Source organism: Balaenoptera physalus, assembly GCF_965194825.1.
Source record: "Balaenoptera physalus genome assembly, chromosome: 8".
Classification (NCBI taxonomy): domain Eukaryota; kingdom Metazoa; phylum Chordata; class Mammalia; order Artiodactyla; family Balaenopteridae; genus Balaenoptera; species Balaenoptera physalus.
Window position 1 is genome coordinate 83,197,512 of NC_138887.1, and position 18,847 is coordinate 83,216,358.

The following is an 18,847-nucleotide window of genomic DNA, read 5'->3' on the forward strand; positions in this document are numbered from 1 at the left end:
ATTAGGAAGAGGGCAATATGCTTCTTTTATTATCTCTGGGTATCCAACAGGGAAGATTATAAATAATTCTATTAACAGTATTAGCACTTTGCAAAGGATTCTTGTGGTCTATACTTGCGTGTGTGTGTGTGTGTGTTTGTGTGTGTGTGTTTGGGTGAGTGCATTTACACACAAACACATAGATACAAATATATATGTAAGCATATTCATTTCTATATTACACTGGCCAGCATTTTATCTTTAGTTAATAGGCCTTATGTAATATCTTTCTAGAATATTATAGATAATAACTGTTTGCCAGCCATAGACTTGCTGTGATTCAAAAGGCTGTAGGAAGGGTCTCATGAGTGGGTTAGAAGTCTAAGCAGAGATCAGGCAAGCTCAAGTAAAAGAACGGCCTTCTAAAAAAGCTCCACCCGTGACCCTTATCAGACAATACCCTGATTTCTAGTGCTTTCAAAACAACACTGAGAACCTTTTACAGAAACTCACCTCTATTGTAAATTATCACCGTAATAAATAGTAACTCAAAACTCTCAAGATAAGTACTTTCTCTTCAAGTACATTGAATTATGCCCATCAGGATCTCCACACTATATACAACCACACTGATTCATATGCTTGATTTTTTAAAAATAAAGTTAGTTGTTCAGATTTTTAATCTGTAGACTCATATATCACAATTGCTACACTACAAAGTCTCATAAAGTGTTTAGATTGAATCTTCCCAACCATTTTCAATTAATAGAACAGGAAACAAGCTCATATTTCTTTTAAAACAGCTTCACAATTTCCCTTCTTCCTAGTGTTCTCAGCCCAGCCTCAATAACAGACCTGGAAAATTCTGCATCATCTCCGAAGCTGTGATGCTGAAAAGAGACCTGCCAAAGAGGAAGCGGCTCTCAGGAAAGGACCGTGATCCCAAGCTGCCGGAGATCAGAGGGGATGAGGTGCGCCTGATAGAAATGGTTAAGCGGGTGGTTTCTGGACTCAGACAGCAGGGGCTACCCGCCAGCTCTCAGTGGACAAGGACACATTGTGTGCCTCGATTTCCTCATTTTATAAAAATGAGGACGGGGCTTCCCTGGTGGCGCAGTGGTTGAGAATCTGCCTGCCAGTGCAGGGGACACGGGTTCGAGCCCTGGTCTGGGAAGATCCCACATGCCGCGGAGCGACTAGGCCCGTGAGCCACAGCTACTGAGCCTGCGCGTCTGGAGCCTGTGCTCCGCAACAAGAGAGGCCGCGATAGTGAGAGGCCCGCGCACCGCGATGAAGAGTGGCCCCCGCTTGCCGCAACTGGAGAAAGCCCTCGCACAGAAACGAAGACCCAACACAGCCAAAAATAAATAAATAAATAATTAAAAAAATATATATATGAGGACGACAGTGATGCTGGTGGTGGTGGTGATACCTAACTCAGAGGACTGCTGGGGAAATGAAAGGAGCTACAATACTTAGAGCCCTCTAAGCAGTGTATATAGCACATGGAAGGCAGTATGCGAATGTTACTTATTATCATTATGCAAAGTGGTATTTTAAAAAGGTACATAAAGCTCATGATTTTCAAATGTCTGTCTTTATTGTGTCAAGAATTCTCTGTCCTTGGAGGGAGAAAAAAAAAAAAAAATTGCAAGAAAAGCCAAACGTTTCAAGCCAGAGAGAAAAGCAGCAAATATTTTTTTAAAGGCTTTTCTGAGTCACAGGCGGGCAATCCCAATCATACAGGCTGGCATCAGAGAATCATGCCCCAAAAAAGAAATTCCAAACCAGAAAACTCAAGCTTATTTTAAGAAAACAAAAAAAAGTAGAAAGACAGGTGGAAAATGGATTAAAAATACTAGCAAGAAAGGTTATATAAAAATTCCAGAATGGCTCTTTCTACAGACAAGGAGTCCTAAGAAAATCCAAACATTAGCATGTAAAAAAAAAAAAAAGAAGGAAATTGCCTCAGGAAAATAAGAGAGCCAGGAAATAAAAGCAATTAGTAAGATTTATTAACAGATTATGTAGGCATTAGTATTACTTTGAAAATATTATTACATAATAATGTATAGAATTATTAGTAAACAATATTAGCTAATTTATTATTTTATTATATTATTAGTGATAAACCATATTAGCAATTTATTTACTTAAAAAAAGGAAAAACAACCAAGTGATAATGAATGGCTGCCATTTGTTTACACCTGGCATGCTAAAAGACCTCAACTGCTATAAGATGCCCATCTACAAGACATTGCAGGATGGCATTTGTGACCTCCACACAGTGCAAAAATACTGCCTCAGTATTGCCACTAAAAGAACAAGCAATGGAACAGGCAGTGAAAAAGGAGTAACATGCTGCTGAAATCAAACTCTTCTTTATATTCCCTGTAGCTGGGGCTACAGATGATATTAGTCTTCATTCACTGCTTTAAAAGCAAAAGATAAATTGTATTTATGCTAATTATCTGAAGGCAAAATGACTCTGTTCCTTGCTCAATGGACTCATGATCCTAATGGCCTTAGTAACATCTGGGGATTGTCCCTCTTCCTTAAGTGTTCCAGAGCTCTGCCTACAGGCTCCTCAGACAGGCTGCAAGGACCTGGGAAAAAGATGGAGAAAAAGGGAAAGAGTATTGTTTGGTTTCCAAATCTCCAAGCTGCTTTCGGGACCAGGATTTAACTCTCCATGGTTGTTAAGGAGTTGGAGCACCGTTTCTGAGACTGCAGCTAGGGCTTTCTGTGCTTTGTAATCACCCATTAGTGTGAACGATTGACAAATGAGAGAAGCTTCTTCACATCACACCAAGGTGCCCAGCAGAAGGATCGCTCTCTTGGTCCATCTAATGTTTTATATAAATGTTATATAATTTATATTTATATAAATATTATCTAATAACATTTAATATATTTAAATATATAACTATATACTCTATGGATATAATGTTATTAGACATATATATTAAATATAATCATATATATGTATATGTATCTTATATAATATATAGATATAAATATGTTATTAGATATACTATGTTTATATGTTATATATTATATATTATAAAGTATATAATATGCATATATACTATATTATACATATAGCATATATATGACATACATAATTCATTATAACTGGTTGCTGGATGGCATACTAGGTTTACATGAGGGAGAATTTTTTCAAAATTCAACTTCATATCCTTAGTTGCAAGAAAAGGAGAGCCATGCTAAAATTTTATTACCTTCCAAATCAACGGACTCAATCATCTCATTTCAAATGAGGCAGCTATAAAAGCTCTTATTGAACCCTGACACAGATGCTTATTTCACTGCTAGAGGAGTGATTCAGGCTCCAAGAGGGAAGGCAGGAGCCAAGGTCCTGTCTCTGAAATCCGTGCTGGGTGCAGAAGATCAAGGCTAAAAGGATTACAAATATAAAGCAACCACATGGTACATGCGGGGAGCATTTTTATTTGCTTGGTTTATTTGTTTTTTATAAAGTGCCAAGTTAAAGATTTTGCAGTACTGACTGCCACAAATTAAGCCGACTGCAAACTTTACATGCTGGTTGAGAGCCATGTCACAGCCAACACACCATGTGTGCTGGAATGATTCAAATAAATGTTTCTCATCAATTCAGTAGAGACCCTCTTCTTTCCAACAAAATTCAGCCAATCTCAAAGCATTTAAATTTTATGCTGCTAATTTTATAAAAGAATAGTGCTTCCAAATGTCTCCATTGGGTGTCATGCCCAAAAGAGAAGCAGAGAAAAGATGAAAATAAAGACCAGGTTCCCAGTTATTAATAAATCATACTGAATATATCCCTAATTGCCAGAATTAATGAATATAGTTCTACCCTGCCCTTTGAGTTTTTCCTAGTATTTTATTTTGTTTCTGGTAAAACTTATATACACTGAAATGTATAGATTTCTGTTGCCCTTCAGACATTCCCTTACCCTTTAGAATCATAGCATTACTTACATCAGCATATATTCTTTTGGCTCCTTTGTTGAAAATTTAACTGTGGATCAATTTTGGACTCTATTCTATTCCATGGATCTGTCTATCCTCTTACACCAATACCATATTGTGTTAATAACTAACTTTACAGGAAGCCTTGAAGTCAGTTAATGAAATCTTCCAACTTTAGTGATTTTTATGAGTTTTTCAAGACTGTTTTGGCTCTTCTAGGTCCAGTGCATTTCCTTCAAGTTTTTAGGATTGGCTCATAATTTCTTTTTAAGAGATTGTATTTCACTGAACCTAATTTGGAGAGAATTGCTATTTTAACTATATTGTGTCTTCCAATCCATGAAATGGTATATTCTCCACTTATTTAGGTCTTCTTTAATTTCTTTCAGCAATATTTTTTTTTTCAGTGACAGATACTGATGTCTCTTGTTACATTTATTCCTAAGAATTTTATGATTTTTGACACTTTGTAAATGGAAATTATAAAATTTCATTTTCCAGTTGTTTGCTATTAAGGTATAAAAATATGTCCCTTTTATATACTCATGTTATATCCTGAAACTTTGCTAAATTCAGTTATGGGATCTAGCAGTTTCTTTGTAGATTCCTTAGGATTTTCTACATAGTCAATCATGTCCTCTATGAATAGAGTTGGTTTTACTTCTTCCTCTCTGATCATTATGTCTTTTATCTCTTTCTTGACTTATTGCTATGGCTAAAAACTACAGTACAATGTTGAATAGAAGTGCTACATATTTGCCTTATTCCCAATCTTTATTGGGAGGGGTGGGGATTCAGTCTTCCAACATTAAGTATAATGCTTTTTTTTTTTTTTGCAGATAGTCTTTATCAGGTTGAGGAAGTTCCCTCTATTCCTCGATTGCTGAGAATTTTTATGAATGACTGTTGGACGCTATGGAATGCTTTTTCTGTATCTATTATCTACTTTCTGTATCTATAAAGATGCTTTTTCTCTTTAAGTTTTTTCCTTTATTTTGCTAAATACTAAATCACAGTGACTGATTTTTCAGATGTTAAACTATTTTTGAGATAAATCTTTACAGGCCACAAATCTTTTTTATACATTGCTTGATTATATTTGTTCATACGTTTCTGGGGAGTTTTGCACCTCTGTTCACTAAATCGTCTATAATTTTTATTTCCTGCATTGGCTTTGTCAGGTTTTGGTATCAGAGTGACACTGGCCTCATAGGCCTCATAAAATGATTGAGGACTTTTCCCCTCTACCTCTATTTTTTGAAACCATATGTGTAGATTTGGTATTTCTTCTGCATATGTATAGTAAAATTCACCAGTGTAACCAATTTTCATTGTGTAAAGGCTTTTGAAAATGAATTCAACTTCTTTAATAGATGTGGGTATTCAGATTTTCTATTTCCTCATAGGTCAGTTTTGTGTCAGTTTAGTCCTCAGTTAATGCTGAGATGGAGTAAGGAGAGCAAGAGGTTTATTGGAAGATAGGTGGTGCTTGTGAAAGATAAAGAGGCACAAAGCAAGACTGGGTAAGAATACCCTTCAGACCATGAGGTAGATCTGATGCCTGTGAAAGGAAAGAGGACGCAGATGTAGATGTGACAGTCCCAGCCAACCCAAGAGGAAGCTCAGTATAAATACGGACTGCTAGAGGGGTCCCACAATGGGCAGAAATGGCCAGGCCCTGGTATGTGCACCATGCTCACCAGGCTCACTGACTAGGGGCTGCCTAGAAAGAGCGTGTATGGTCTTAGTTTGAAAGCTGTCATGGATCTTGAATGTGCTATAGCGGGAAGCTATCAGCTAACTGTACTCCTCAGGGCTGATTAGCAAATTCTTTCTTGAAGGGAGATTAGAAATTAAAAAAGAAATTAGAAAAGAGTGTTAAAATCTCCAACCATGATTACAGATTTGTCTATATTTCTCTTTAGTTGTCAGATTTTGCTTCATTTACTTTGAAGCCTTATATTAGGTACAGACACATTTAACACTTTATGTCTTCCTAATAAGCCAACCATTTTTTATTGTGAATTATCTCTCTTAATATTTGATAATATGTTGCATTGAAGTCTTATTGTGCCTGATATTAATAAAACAACCGTTTTATTATTATTTCCATTTACATGGTATATGTTTCTCCACTATCAAACTACATGTTCTTTTGCATTTATAGTATATCTCTTGTAAACAGCATGTAGCTGGGTCCTGCTTTTTCAAATTTGATCTGAAGCCTTTTAATTGAAGAACTTCCTTCATATTTCCTGTAGTGTGTATCTGCTAATAATGAACCATCTTAGTTTTCGTTTATTTGAAAGTGCTTTTATTTCACCTTCATTTTCAAGATAGTGTTATTAGAAAAGAATTCTGGGTTGACAAGCTTTTTTTTTTTCTTTCAGCACTTTTAAGAGGTTGCCTTCTGGCCTCCACTATTTCTAATGAGAAGTCAGCTCTCATTCTTATTTTTATTTTCTTAATGTAATAAGTTGTTTTTCTCTGGCTGCCTTCAAGGTATACTTTTTATCCTTCAATTTCAGAAGTTTGACTATGATGTTTCTAGGCATAGTTTTCTATTTATCCCACTTGGGTTCAACAAGATTCTTAGATCTAAAAATTTATGTTTTTCAACAAATTCCAGAAATTTTCTGTCATTATTTCCTCAAATATTTTTCTGCCCCATCTGTCTCCTCTCTTTCTGGGACCCCAATTAAATGTATTTAAAATCAATTGTTACTACCTTACAGGTCAATTATTCACTATTCACTTTATCTAGTCTTCAGATTGGGTAATTTATACTGATATATCTTCAAGGTTACTGTCTCTTCTGCCATCTTCAACTCCTACAGTGAATTTTTCATTTTAAATATTATACTTTTCAGTTTCATAATTTCCAAGTGGTTATTTCTTATTTCCATTTCTCTGCTGAGACTCCCCATCTGCGAATTTAATATGTTAATGCTTTTCTTTAGTTTTTTAATATATTTATAAACATTGCTTTAAAATTTTCATCTGCTATTTCCAACATCTGGGTCATCTCAAGGTAGGCTTCTACTACTTGCTTTATTTCTTTTCTTAAGTACAGGTCATCTTTTCCTATTACTTATATACCTAGTAATTTTTTACTGTATTCTGAACATTGGGAATAAACATTGCCAAGGCTCATAGTTCAGTTTTGTTCTTCTGAAGAATTGGTTTTTGTTTTAGTAGGAAGTTAACTTGGCTAGAATCAGACTCCAAACTCTTCAGGGAGTGGCAGTTTAAATCTCTTCCCAATTCTTTCCATTTCCAGTTGCTAAGTTTACCAGGTTCCTTTGGGGTTCCTATACACACGTATATTCACACTTCAGTGATCAGTGATAGATTTGGCAGAGTTTATATATAGATATGGGGTCGTCTCATACCCTCTGAGCCTCCTTTCTTTCATGGATTCCCCTTAATAATCTAGCTGCTCTGCCAGCCTTAAACTATATCCTCTTAGTAACTTACTAAGACTGAGGGTTCTTGCCACACCATGCTACCTGGATGAGCAGGAATCCTCAGGCAAAAAGCTGCAAACACACAAATCTCATCTAGGGCTTATCTGTTCTCTCAAAGATTGACTTACTTCTTCTTTCTGTCTGTTTTCAGTTGCTATACAGTTTCTTCAAACAAACACTTGTTTTTAGATGTTTTTGTTTGCAATATTTTGTCTAGAGTTTATAATTATTATCCATGGTACTTAGTCTGATTAAGCTACTTTGCAATTACCAGGGCCCTGAGCATTGATTTTGTCTGTGATTGATAAATGGAAATCATGATTCACGCTTAGTCACACTTCCAACACCTCTATATACCAAAAGATTAAAACTACTGGCAGATAAATTTTAAGAAATTATTTTGGCTTCAGAGCCCAAAATTCTTCTGCATTAGCAAATTGTATGAGGTTGTTAGAGAAAAAATCAGTTTGAATCCCAATACCACCTCATTTTAACTTCTTCATAAAGGAAACAATTCTAATTTTACTCATCTTGTATGGTGGATAAAAGTGTGAATTAGAAGTAACGAGTGTAAACATTGAGACAATGCCCAGGACAGAGTAAATTCTCATAAAAAATGGCTTCTACTACTATTACCATTAAGTGCTTCTACTATATTAAAAATATGTATCAAAGTTAGGTTTAAGAAGCTTTACTCTAAAAACTCAGTATTTCTACTTTATTAGAATTTAATAACTGAAGAGTTCCTGCAATTAATACTTCTTCCAGTGGGAGGGGTAGGGGAAGATGAATGATTTGAGACCACTATCATACACTGATCAGAATTTTCTCTGAAGGCTTAAAAAATAAGGTGCACATTTTCAAATACTGTTCAGTCTTCCTTCTCAAACTGAAACTGTATGCTTAACAACTTAGCAAAATGGGACTTTGTTCAACCTATTATAGAGAGTTTGTTAGATACTCTTTGGACTCACCTTGTTTAGTTGATAATAAAGGCACTGAGGAGGGAATACTCTAAGAAAGAAGTTTTGAGATTTCCAGACACAATTATCAGGCAATTCACAAATATATAGGTGGTTGAACACATTCTCAGACTGAAAGTAAATAATTTTCATTCCATACTTCAGCCCTAAATATTTTTTTTAATGCGGATCTTTTTCTTACCAAGCCATTGAAGAAAATCAAAGACTTTTGACTTTGAACATCACATAGGCCACAAAAAAGAAAGGTTTTTTAAAAAGTAATACATAAAATTATGGTTAGCCTTGTTCCAGGAGAAGGGTAGCAATCCTGATGTGATCATTTTATGGTTACCAACATAAAATACTCTTTCTACCACAAAGCAAAGAGAAAACGGAAATAAATTTTTAAAGAACCTGTTCATAAGAACATCAAAAAGGGGCTTCCTTGGTGGCACAGTGGTTGAGAATCTGCCTGCCAATGCAGGGGACACGGGTTCGAGCCCTGGTCTGGGAAGATACCACATGCCGCGGAGCAACTAGGCCCGTGAGCCACAACTACTGAGCCTGCGCATCTGGAGCCTGTGCTGCACAACAAGAGAGGCCGCGATAGTGAGAGGCCCCCGCACCGCGATGAAGAGTGGTCCCTGCTTGCCGCAACTAGAGAAAGCCCTCGCACAGAAACAAAGACCCAACACAGCCAAAATAATAATAATAATAATAAATTAATTAATTTTTTAAAAAAAGAACATCAAAAAGAAAGCAAAAATAAATCGCTTACTCAAAACATCTAGACACATAGTTACACAATCAGTCAGAGGACACGGTTTAATTATGCAGAGAAGAAGGAAGTGTTATATCATCTGTATCAACCTATTAGAAATTCTTACCAAGGCTTCATGATCTTCTGCAATTTCTGGTATCGTCTGCAAAATTCAAAAACAGTCATGTAAGGAGCATGTGTGAAAGCAATGAGTTTTACACAAATTACAGATCATGAAGAAAGCCCAGGATGAGATATAGGGCAGATTTAACAGTCATTAAGAGAACTTAATTCATTTCAAAACATTTCTCCAAGCAATAAATTGGTGTTTTTTAATGATACAAAACAATCAAAAGATGGGGATGAAACCACTGTAACCAACCTATTGCATTTACTTATGAGTAAAGGCAACAAGAACACTCCATTTGGCTCAGAATGGGTATATATTCAACAGGGGGAAATCCCTAGAAATAAGAGGGGCATATCTTCAATGAAAAAGTAGAGCCAAAAAACACTAGTCCAGTTGTTCTTAAGTACATGCTCAACAAAGGAGAAATAGTTGATTATCTTTCTTTGGTAAAATGCCCACTAATTCTACTTTCTCTTTTCTTAAGAGAAAAAAAAAAAAGGCTTCTTCTGAAGGAAGACACCGTGAGACATTGCAATAATTCCTGGACCACAGATGGAACCCTGGGATAGCAGTCTGCAAAAAAAGTGCACAATCAACAAAACATGTCTGTAAAAAAGGACAATTATGCTTCTTTAAAAACTAAAGATTAGGTCAAGAAGATTAGGAAACAAGTGTTTCTAACCTCATCAAACCACTTCCCATTCCTCAAGTCTGCCAAATTTCTCTGGCATTAAGTGTGTTCTTCCCTCTGCTGGGGGAATACCCTTCCCCTCCTTGTCAGACTAGCTAAGTCCTACCCCAAATTCATCTGATTCTAGGCTCCTCTGTGAAGCCTCCCTGACTTCTGATTTCCCTTCCTTGACCAGACTGAGGGTGGCGCCCATGTCCACAGTGCTGAGAATACATCAGCTGCACGACTTAGGACATCTCACTGCCCTTCCAGCTACCTGAAGGCAAAGGCTCGCTCTGTAACTCAACTACTATAATGTCAGGCACATGCAGAGTAGGTACTCAATTCGGAAGAAGTTTCACATTTTCAACCACATAAAATGTAACCACTTCAGAAACCTAACTGACCATGAGAGGATCAGATCTAGTGTTTGATAAAACTCGGGAGTTAAAAATGTATATAAAGTGATCTTCCTCTTCCTGCTCCCTTCCCCCTCCTCCTTAACCTGCCTTTCTTTAAAAAAAAAAAAAAAAATATATATATATATATATATATATATAAAATGCACTACCTAAAAGTTGAGAATTATATTTTATTCGGTGGACTTTCTGAGGACTCAATCCCAGAGGCAGCCTCTCAGATAGCGCTGAGGGACGGCTCCGAAGAGGAAAGGGAGGAGCCGGGACACATAGGAGTTTTGCAATAAACCAGGGAGTCAGAACATCAAAAGATTATGGTTAAATAAAGAAAAACCAGACATCTTAAGTTAATGGATTTAGTGCTTTTCCATATATGAGAAGATGCAACAGTCTGGGCTCATTGAAATCATTCCTTTGACATGCACCTTAGCGATTTAGGACCAGTATCCTGCTTTTCTCCATCCTGAACCCCCTCAGGGTGGCGGGGGGGGGGGCAGCTGTAGTGGCTGCCACAGTTAGGCCACAATGTCCTTTGTTTACTGATATGGCAGGAGGACATTTTTCATCCACATATATATTAGCTTCCTTTCCTTCTCCTTCAAATAGCCATTGGGCAGAGTGGAAGAAGTTGGTGGCTATGGGGAAGGAGGCCTGAGCAGAGTTTGGGCCCTTTTGAAAGAGCCAAACACTACCCTCCACTAAAAGGAACTGGGGATCCTTGGAGAAATGACTCGGTCCAGGGCTGGAAAGATCTAGATAAGCCTGGAACATTTCGCTGAGCCAAAAAGTACAGAAATGCTCAAAGAATAATGGGAGACAAGGCAGGACACAGAATACAGCTTGATGAAGTTTCCTAAGCCATATCTGGGACAAATTGGACATCAAAATAAATAATAATAGTGATAGATTACAGCCCAATGAATAAAACAGGGAACAAATGGCCTACATTGCTTTAAAGAGTGGTGTGCTAGTATTGTTGAAGAGCCAAATCTCTGGCAGAAAATATACAAACCTGATTTGTACCACTTTCCATTTCCCATGGTGTAACTACTCCAAAATTATTTCTTAGTTATTTACAAAGGGGGGAAACTGCATTACAGGGAGATACCTGGAAGGTGCTATCTTAACAAGTGGTCAAAGTGAACATCAGTAATAAGACAAAGAGACATCATGTGCCATTAATAGGATGCAATGAAATAAACACAAGCATCTGTGATATTCTAGCCAAAGACATATGTTTTCTAAAAGAAGAAAACACTGGAGAAACCTGTAGAAAAAGGACTCCGTGTTTCAACAGGAAACTATGCACTGTCTATGGCTTACTCTTCTGGGTTATCAGATTCCAGCCCTGCTGTCTTTAAGTTGTAGGTAACTGATGCATATGTATATTTTGTCCTGCCTAATGGTGATTTAATTAACTTCCTCCCTGCAGGTGAAAAACCAGTTTTGTCTCCATTTGCAATTCATTTCGACATTGCTCTGTTTCATATAAATTTGGGCCCTTTTGACTCTTCCTCTGAACCAGTGAAAACATCTGCCTGGTTCCCTCATATCAGATGAGTAAAATACATTCTTTTAACACATATTCAATTTTATATCTCTATGAAAGCCATGCTTTTATCTTTCCCTGATAATTACCTTTTAATTAATTACCTTTTAATAAACCCCAATTGGGGAATATTCTAAAAATGGCTCACCTATAATCTCAAAAAATGTCAAAGCCATGAGAGAAAAGGAAAGACTAAGGAATAGCTCCAGATTGCAAGAGATTATGTTAGGGAACCACTGACTGAAACCACCCGCCTTGGCCAGGCACAATGATAACCACTTGGATGAGTTGTCTGGCAACAAGAGGTCCTGATAAGAAACAAGGTGCTGCCACCAAAAACTAACCGGGAGAATTTGGGAGGGGCCGAAAGGAGGGAGGAGATGCCAGTCCATATGTCCTATCAACCTCCCATAATCTTTCTCACTGGAATCCATCTTGGCCGAGAGATGCGCGTCCACCAGGAAGGATCCTGAGTCAGACCAAATATGGGCACAAGCAAGATGACTGGCCAGAGACCACTTGGAAACTAACCCCACTACCATAAAACCTGAGATTGTGAGCCACGTGGAGGAACAGCTCTCCCAGGTTCCCTTACCCTGCTGCTCTCTGCCCGGACTCCCCTTTCCAATAAAGTCTTTTGTTTTGTCAGTACATGTGTCTCCTAGGACAATTCATTTCTGAGTGTTAGACAAGAGCCCACTCTCGGGCCCTGGAAGGAGTCCCCCTTCCTGCAACAATTAGGAGAAGACAGGACAACTGGGTGCAAGGGGCTCTCTGGAGTTAGGTCTTTGTAAAGGACACAAACAGGACAACTGGCGAAACTTGATCTTGCAACTTTTCCATTCAGTCTGGAACTGTTAAATTAATTGAACAAGGAGGCCTTTAGACCGAAGGGGCTCTAATGCTCTGGAGGCCTGTAAAAGCAATCTAAAACCCTAAACCTGCAAATGCCTCCAGGTTGGGAAATGGAAACCTAAGGACAAGCAATCACAAACAGCCAACTAGACTTTAAACTACAGCCAATCCAACAACTCCCTTGCTCTGCTTCCGCTTCTTCTCTACAAGAGTCTCCTCTCTCCCCCACCAGCCCCGGTGGGTAGAGGGTTCCTAACCACTTCCAGTCTGGCACTGACCAATTCTAACTGATTTTTGCTCAAATACACTCTAAAAATTTTTAATATGCCTCAGTTAATCTTTTAACAGAACTGCTACAAAATCAACGTTTGTGGGGTGTGTGTGTGTAATATATAAAGCAGTCACTGCAATTTTCCAAAATAACTTTCTCGCCTAGGGCCTGAGCATCCTTAGGTTTATATATGTGTTTATATATGTGCTAACCCTGTAGCAGACCCTAGCCTTAGAAAGTTCTCCCTGACCAGAGTGCAGAAAGAAATTCATTGCCTAAACAGTGTTTCTTACTTCACTTCCTCACTTTGGTTTCAGAGTAACACTTCCTCACTTTGGCTTCAGAGTAAACGTAAGCAGAAGACGAACTTTTTGTTGTGATGTCTGTTTTCCTAACTGAGTTTCTCTCTCTCTCTCTCTCTCAATATACACCCACTTTAAAAGAAACATATCTGGAGAACAAATGATTCTCGAAAGACTGATGTTTCTCAGTGATCAGAAGCCCCTCACCTCAGCCCAAGCTATGGCATCTTTTCCCTAGCAGAAGATAATCTCTTCTTTAAACAGGCTGTGTGACCCCTTCTCATTTCCATTACCGGAGTGATAGACAAAGACACAGAAACAAAGCAAAAAGGGATGGCGAGGCGGAGTGCCAGCATAAGGGATTTTCTGCCACACAATCCCCGACAAAGCCCTAGACGGTTGGCCCCTTTGGCGTTTGTGATGCAAATTTCTGGCAGGGCCCCAGAAGGGCTGCTGCAGTTGGAACTCCCTGAGCTCTGCTAAGTGCAGCTCCAGGAAAGCAGACAGAGGGAGCTGAGAAGACACAGCAGGCTTCTCAGCTGGGGCCCACAGACCACACAGAGCAGGTTCTTTCCAACTCTGGGGAGCTACTTGCTCCTCCCCATGGCCTCTGTTCGAGGTGAAGTGCAAGACACACATGGTGTGACCTGTGCTTGGCAGCTGGCAAAGAGTCGCTGATCAATGTGGCCTGGCCTGGACCTTCCAGAACAACCAAGGCTTATAAGAGACACTGAATTCTCAGAAGCGGCAGCATGAGTTAGAGCCAACAATCCATGTCCGTGGAGGCTAACAAAGTTACTTTCAAAAAAGAAATTCATCTTTTGTATGAAGACAAAATTTCAAAACATGTCACACATAGTCGCAAACTGTCATATGCATGTTTGTATTTTCTACGCACACACATACACCCATGTGCCTAACCCAGTGTCAGGAATATTCAGCACTTAAATAATACATACTTTGCTAAGTGAATAAAACCTACAAATCCATTCTCAAGTGTGGGTGCCTGGCAGCATCAAAGCCAAGACATCATTTCAGGGTGCTTAATGCAGGTCATGATTCAATTTTCACATCTCCTGAGAAACAGTCGCAGCTCTGATTCCAGCCAGGAGGAAACGATCTGAATAATCGAAGTTGAATATGAAACTGTTCGTGTGTTAACAATGACAATTTTTATAAACACAAACACACATAGCTATACATACACCCAAATATCCTCATCTGCGTCATCTATATGACAGAATGGGGAGGGGATTGATAGTTTATACAGCAAATGTGGTTTGTTTTTAAGACAATTACTTAAGGGCTTTACATATCTCTAAAACAACTACGGGACTCTTTGCCCTGTTCCTAATACAGCCAAATTTTGGGGGAATGACCAACCAAGCAAATAAAAAGTACTTATAAATTCCCCAGATTAGTGAAAGCTCCTCAAATACCTCACTGCTATTTTTCTTAGGAAAGCTAGAATCCCTAAGGAAACGCCAGCCCAGTATTGCCCAGGGTGTTAGGAATGGACATACCCCCGACATGAATGGTAAAGTACAAATTAGGACATGTCAACAAGCTATGGGGCTGTTCTTATTTTAACACAGCTTCAACATGTGTATATCCTCTGAATCAGGAATTTTATTCCAACAGAATAAATATTCACAGAGATTCTGCTGAAGGAAAAACTGATGAGAGAATGTTCATAATCCTGAAAAAACCTGAAAGCAGTGTAAATATCCAACAACAGGGGAATGGTTAACTCTACTCTGCATAGCCTTCAAATTCTCCTATTACATTGCATATCAACTGTACCTCAACAGAGCTTTAAAAATGATTTAATAGGCAGATAACAAAAATGATGAGGGGAATAATATTTAATCACATGGGAATATTGTTAGGTACAAAAAGCAGGCTACAGAGAGCATGAATAATATAATTCTACTTTTGTAAAGCCAGTGTATGTGTGTGTGTGTGTAGCTAAAGAATATACAAAAACAATATACACCAAGATGTTAAAAATATTTGTCTCTGGAAAGGCAGATTACAAATGACTCTTATTCTCCTCCTTCTGCTTATTTACATTTATTTTTTAAACAATAAATATATTTTTTTTATTAAGGAGAGAAAGCTAATTCAAAAAAAATGAGTTTTTCGTAAATACGTGAATTTAATTTCTTTCACTCTTAACTTTTCTGCCAGGGTGTTGCTACTGCTTACTCATATTCCAAGGGCATAATTTTCCTGTCATGTTGCCAAGTGGGAAACTATAAGGATCCTTTCATTCTTGGAAATGTTCCCCCTGTTCTTCTGATGGTTGAACAGTAGAAGGGCACAGGGTAAACTGTCCAATTATCTATGTGCATAGCAGCATAGACAAAGAACACAGTGTTTTATTAAAACCCAAAGAAAAGCAGCGTTATTCACTACAATGGATTTAGAGTTGCAGGTACAATATTTTTTCTTTCAAATAAAATAAAATATATAATTTCTGAGAAATCTTTAAAAAAAAAACCACTGCCCATTCCTTAATGGGCACCATTTCCTGGCTCAGGTTGGGGAAACAAGTTTCCCCACAAATTTATTTGCTTCTGCATCAATGTTTCAAGCTGAAACTAGACATGGAATTTCAAAATTCCACAAGAATGGAAAAATTTAAATTCAAGTTTTAGACACTGTGTTCTGCCAAAGTGACACTTCCCCTTGCTCCTTTGTGGCTAATTTTTCCCCCATCGTCGCTCCTGGTACCAGCTGGAGAGAGACCTTTAAAAGCTCAGCCTTGGGCAATGGCAAACAGGCAAGTCCATCTTTGAATCTCATTACAGCTCAAAGTAAGCAGAAAAATTCCAGCTACATTTCTTCAGTGTTTCCTAAAAATTTCCACAGGTCCTGCTCAGGAAACCTCTGCCTCTCCCAGCTGGAAGTCTGCCTAGGACTTAAGTAAATGCCTTCCATAAGTAAATGTCTTCCAAATTGTAGGGTCTATTTAATTTGTGCAGTTTATATTCCAGAGGTTTCCTGTTAATTAATTAAAGTCTTGTTTAAGTTTGAGAAGCCGGGTTTCCTTATAAGAAAAGTGTCTTTCTCTTTTCTTTTTCATCTGAGCAAAAAATCTGAAAATAGCTGTGCATTAAATAAGCAGCTTCTTAGCATGAGTTGTAAGACCTTGCAGAAGGAAGGGAGGAGGTTGTACAGCTCCAGTGCCCTCTTTCCTCCATCCCTAAGTGTAGCATGACCTATAACTTATATAAAATGGTGATGAGGGCACACACCAAGGTGATTCAGAGAGACCTCATCCCTTCCCAGTAACATAGTGTGATGGGAAAGTGTAAGAGACAATGCAAACCGGAACTCACCCAAGATCTGGTCTTGAGTTCTGCTCATCTGTCTGAAATCTGGCTGCATGTAACAAATTGGGATGGCTTACAGATTATAAATAATTAAAATATTAATGAGGATGATACACTATAGAAAAAAAAGAATTCAGTTACTGTGGTTCACATAAAGTAAATTCAGTATTGACATGTGAAACATAGAGATATAATTCAGACCTCCTGTCCCCAGTGATCAGTCTTTGGGTCACTCAGTAAGTCAAGATGAATTATAGAGTAAGGCAACAGCACAGATGAAAAGTCCTAATGTTGACGAGACAATACATAGTATCAGTTTTTACTCTTTCTCTTATGGAGCACAAGGTGGGAGTGTCCCTTTGATGAGTTTTATCGGCTGAATTGTGTCCCCCCTCCAAATTCATATGTCGAATCCCTGCCCCCAGTACCTCAGAATGGGACAGTATTTGGAGATAGAGCCTTTAAAGAGGTGACTAAGTTAAAATGAGGTCATTAGGGTGTGTCCTAATCCAATCTGACTGGTGTCCTTATAAGAGGAGGAAATTTAGACACACAAAGAGACACCAGGGATGCCTGTGCTCAGAGGAAAGATGATGTGAGGACATAGGAAGAAGGTGGCCATTAGCAAATCAAGGAGAGAGCTGCAGCCAACACCTTGATCTTGGGCTTCCAGCCACCAGCACTGTGGGAATATAAATTTCTGTTCTTTAAGCCACCTGGTCTGTGCTATTTTGTTATGGAAGCACTAGCAAACAAATATAATGAGAAACTAAAAAAGTAAAGCCCCTAACGTGCATTTTCCCTCATTGTCAAATACATAACTGCCAACCTCCAGAGGTACTGGAGCTCAGGTCCAGTCCTCTATTCAGGGCGCATATCACATGGACTCTGGCTTTCAGCATATGTACCACTGTAATTGTAATTATGATTGCAATTCTGATAAATTTGGAAGTATTAACACAATGTCATTCTGAATATTCCAGAGCTTAAGCCCCTGGATACTTGGGTATCTGTGGCAGAACCACCTAATATTAGCAGGTTCCATTATGACTGGCTCTGATGCAGTGTTTTTGATACATCGATGTCTGGGACTTAGATAAATCAATAAACATGAGGACAGTTGTACATTTTTATCTAACATGTTGTAAATGTGATGGAGGCAGAAGCTCCCAGGGCTCACTGTCCCACCAGAAGCAGTGGTAGGCGTGAAGAGGGGCCTACCACACGTGGCAGTCCCATGAAGTTGTCCACAGTTACCAGGGAAGGTGGTTGTAATCATAATTCGCAATCCACTGCTCACTAGTAACAAGGAATGAGGGATCTGACGCGCTCTACACTAGATTTCAGCTGGAGCTTCCAACAAAGACAGAACCCTCTTTCTCCTTTTCCTTGGGCCAGTCTCTTGGATCCCTAAACTAATTTAACTTCCCTCAAGGTGTTTCAAGCTCCAACCCCAATTTTTCAGTAACCACTTTGGATTCTGATAACACCCAGAATTTGAGATTCTCTGCCCTACTCTAAGCTGATGTTTGCCAAAAATGTAACGAGCAGAGTTTTAGTCATCATTAAAAAAAATATATGATACCTGTCTACAACTGAGTCTTTCCAGATTACCCAGTCCTGCTTGCCAGTCCTCTTGGATTTGACTCCCCTGCCCCCATTCACTCCTAGATATTTTCTCTACTTCTTTATGAAGGCCTCCAGCTCCAAATTCTAGAGAACATTCTTATACAGGAGATATTCTTGCTGTTATAAAACATGCTCTCTTTGAATGAGGCAAAAAAAAGGAATCTTTCATTACTGCCAACTACAGAGGCTAAATAATGCCAAGTGTAGGAGGAGACAGGAAGGAAGAAAGGAAGGAAGGAAGGGAGTGGGCCAAGACAGGTCTCTGCCACGTACAGTCAGCAGGTCATTCTTTAAATCACCACGTACTGAAGAGAGATTTAACTGGCCCAGGTTTACACCCCAATTCTAAATGCTATTTATTCTTTCCTAACAAATACCTATCTCAACTCTGCACAATATTTATTTAGCATATTACTATGTAGTTAGCTGGCTCAGCATTCTCACATGCTCTAACTGGCATGCTCTAATAGTCTTCACCAGTTGCACGTGACCATATGGAAATGAGCAGTGTCCTGTGGACCCTACCCTGGTATTCTGTGGT

General features: G+C 38.5%; 1 protein-coding gene across 9 annotated transcripts in view; it reads right to left on the bottom strand.

The window, feature by feature from the left end:
* The window catches only part of ELMO1 (engulfment and cell motility 1), a 555,096-nt gene that overhangs the window by 364,475 nt on the left and 171,774 nt on the right, over positions 1 to 18,847 (bottom strand). For all 9 annotated transcript variants that reach the window (XM_082471822.1, XM_082471824.1, XM_082471823.1 and 6 more), the window contains one exon: positions 9,271 to 9,306. In XM_082471822.1, coding sequence (XP_082327948.1) covers positions 9,271 to 9,306 — 36 coding nt within the window. The remainder of the gene's footprint in view (positions 1 to 9,270; positions 9,307 to 18,847) is intronic.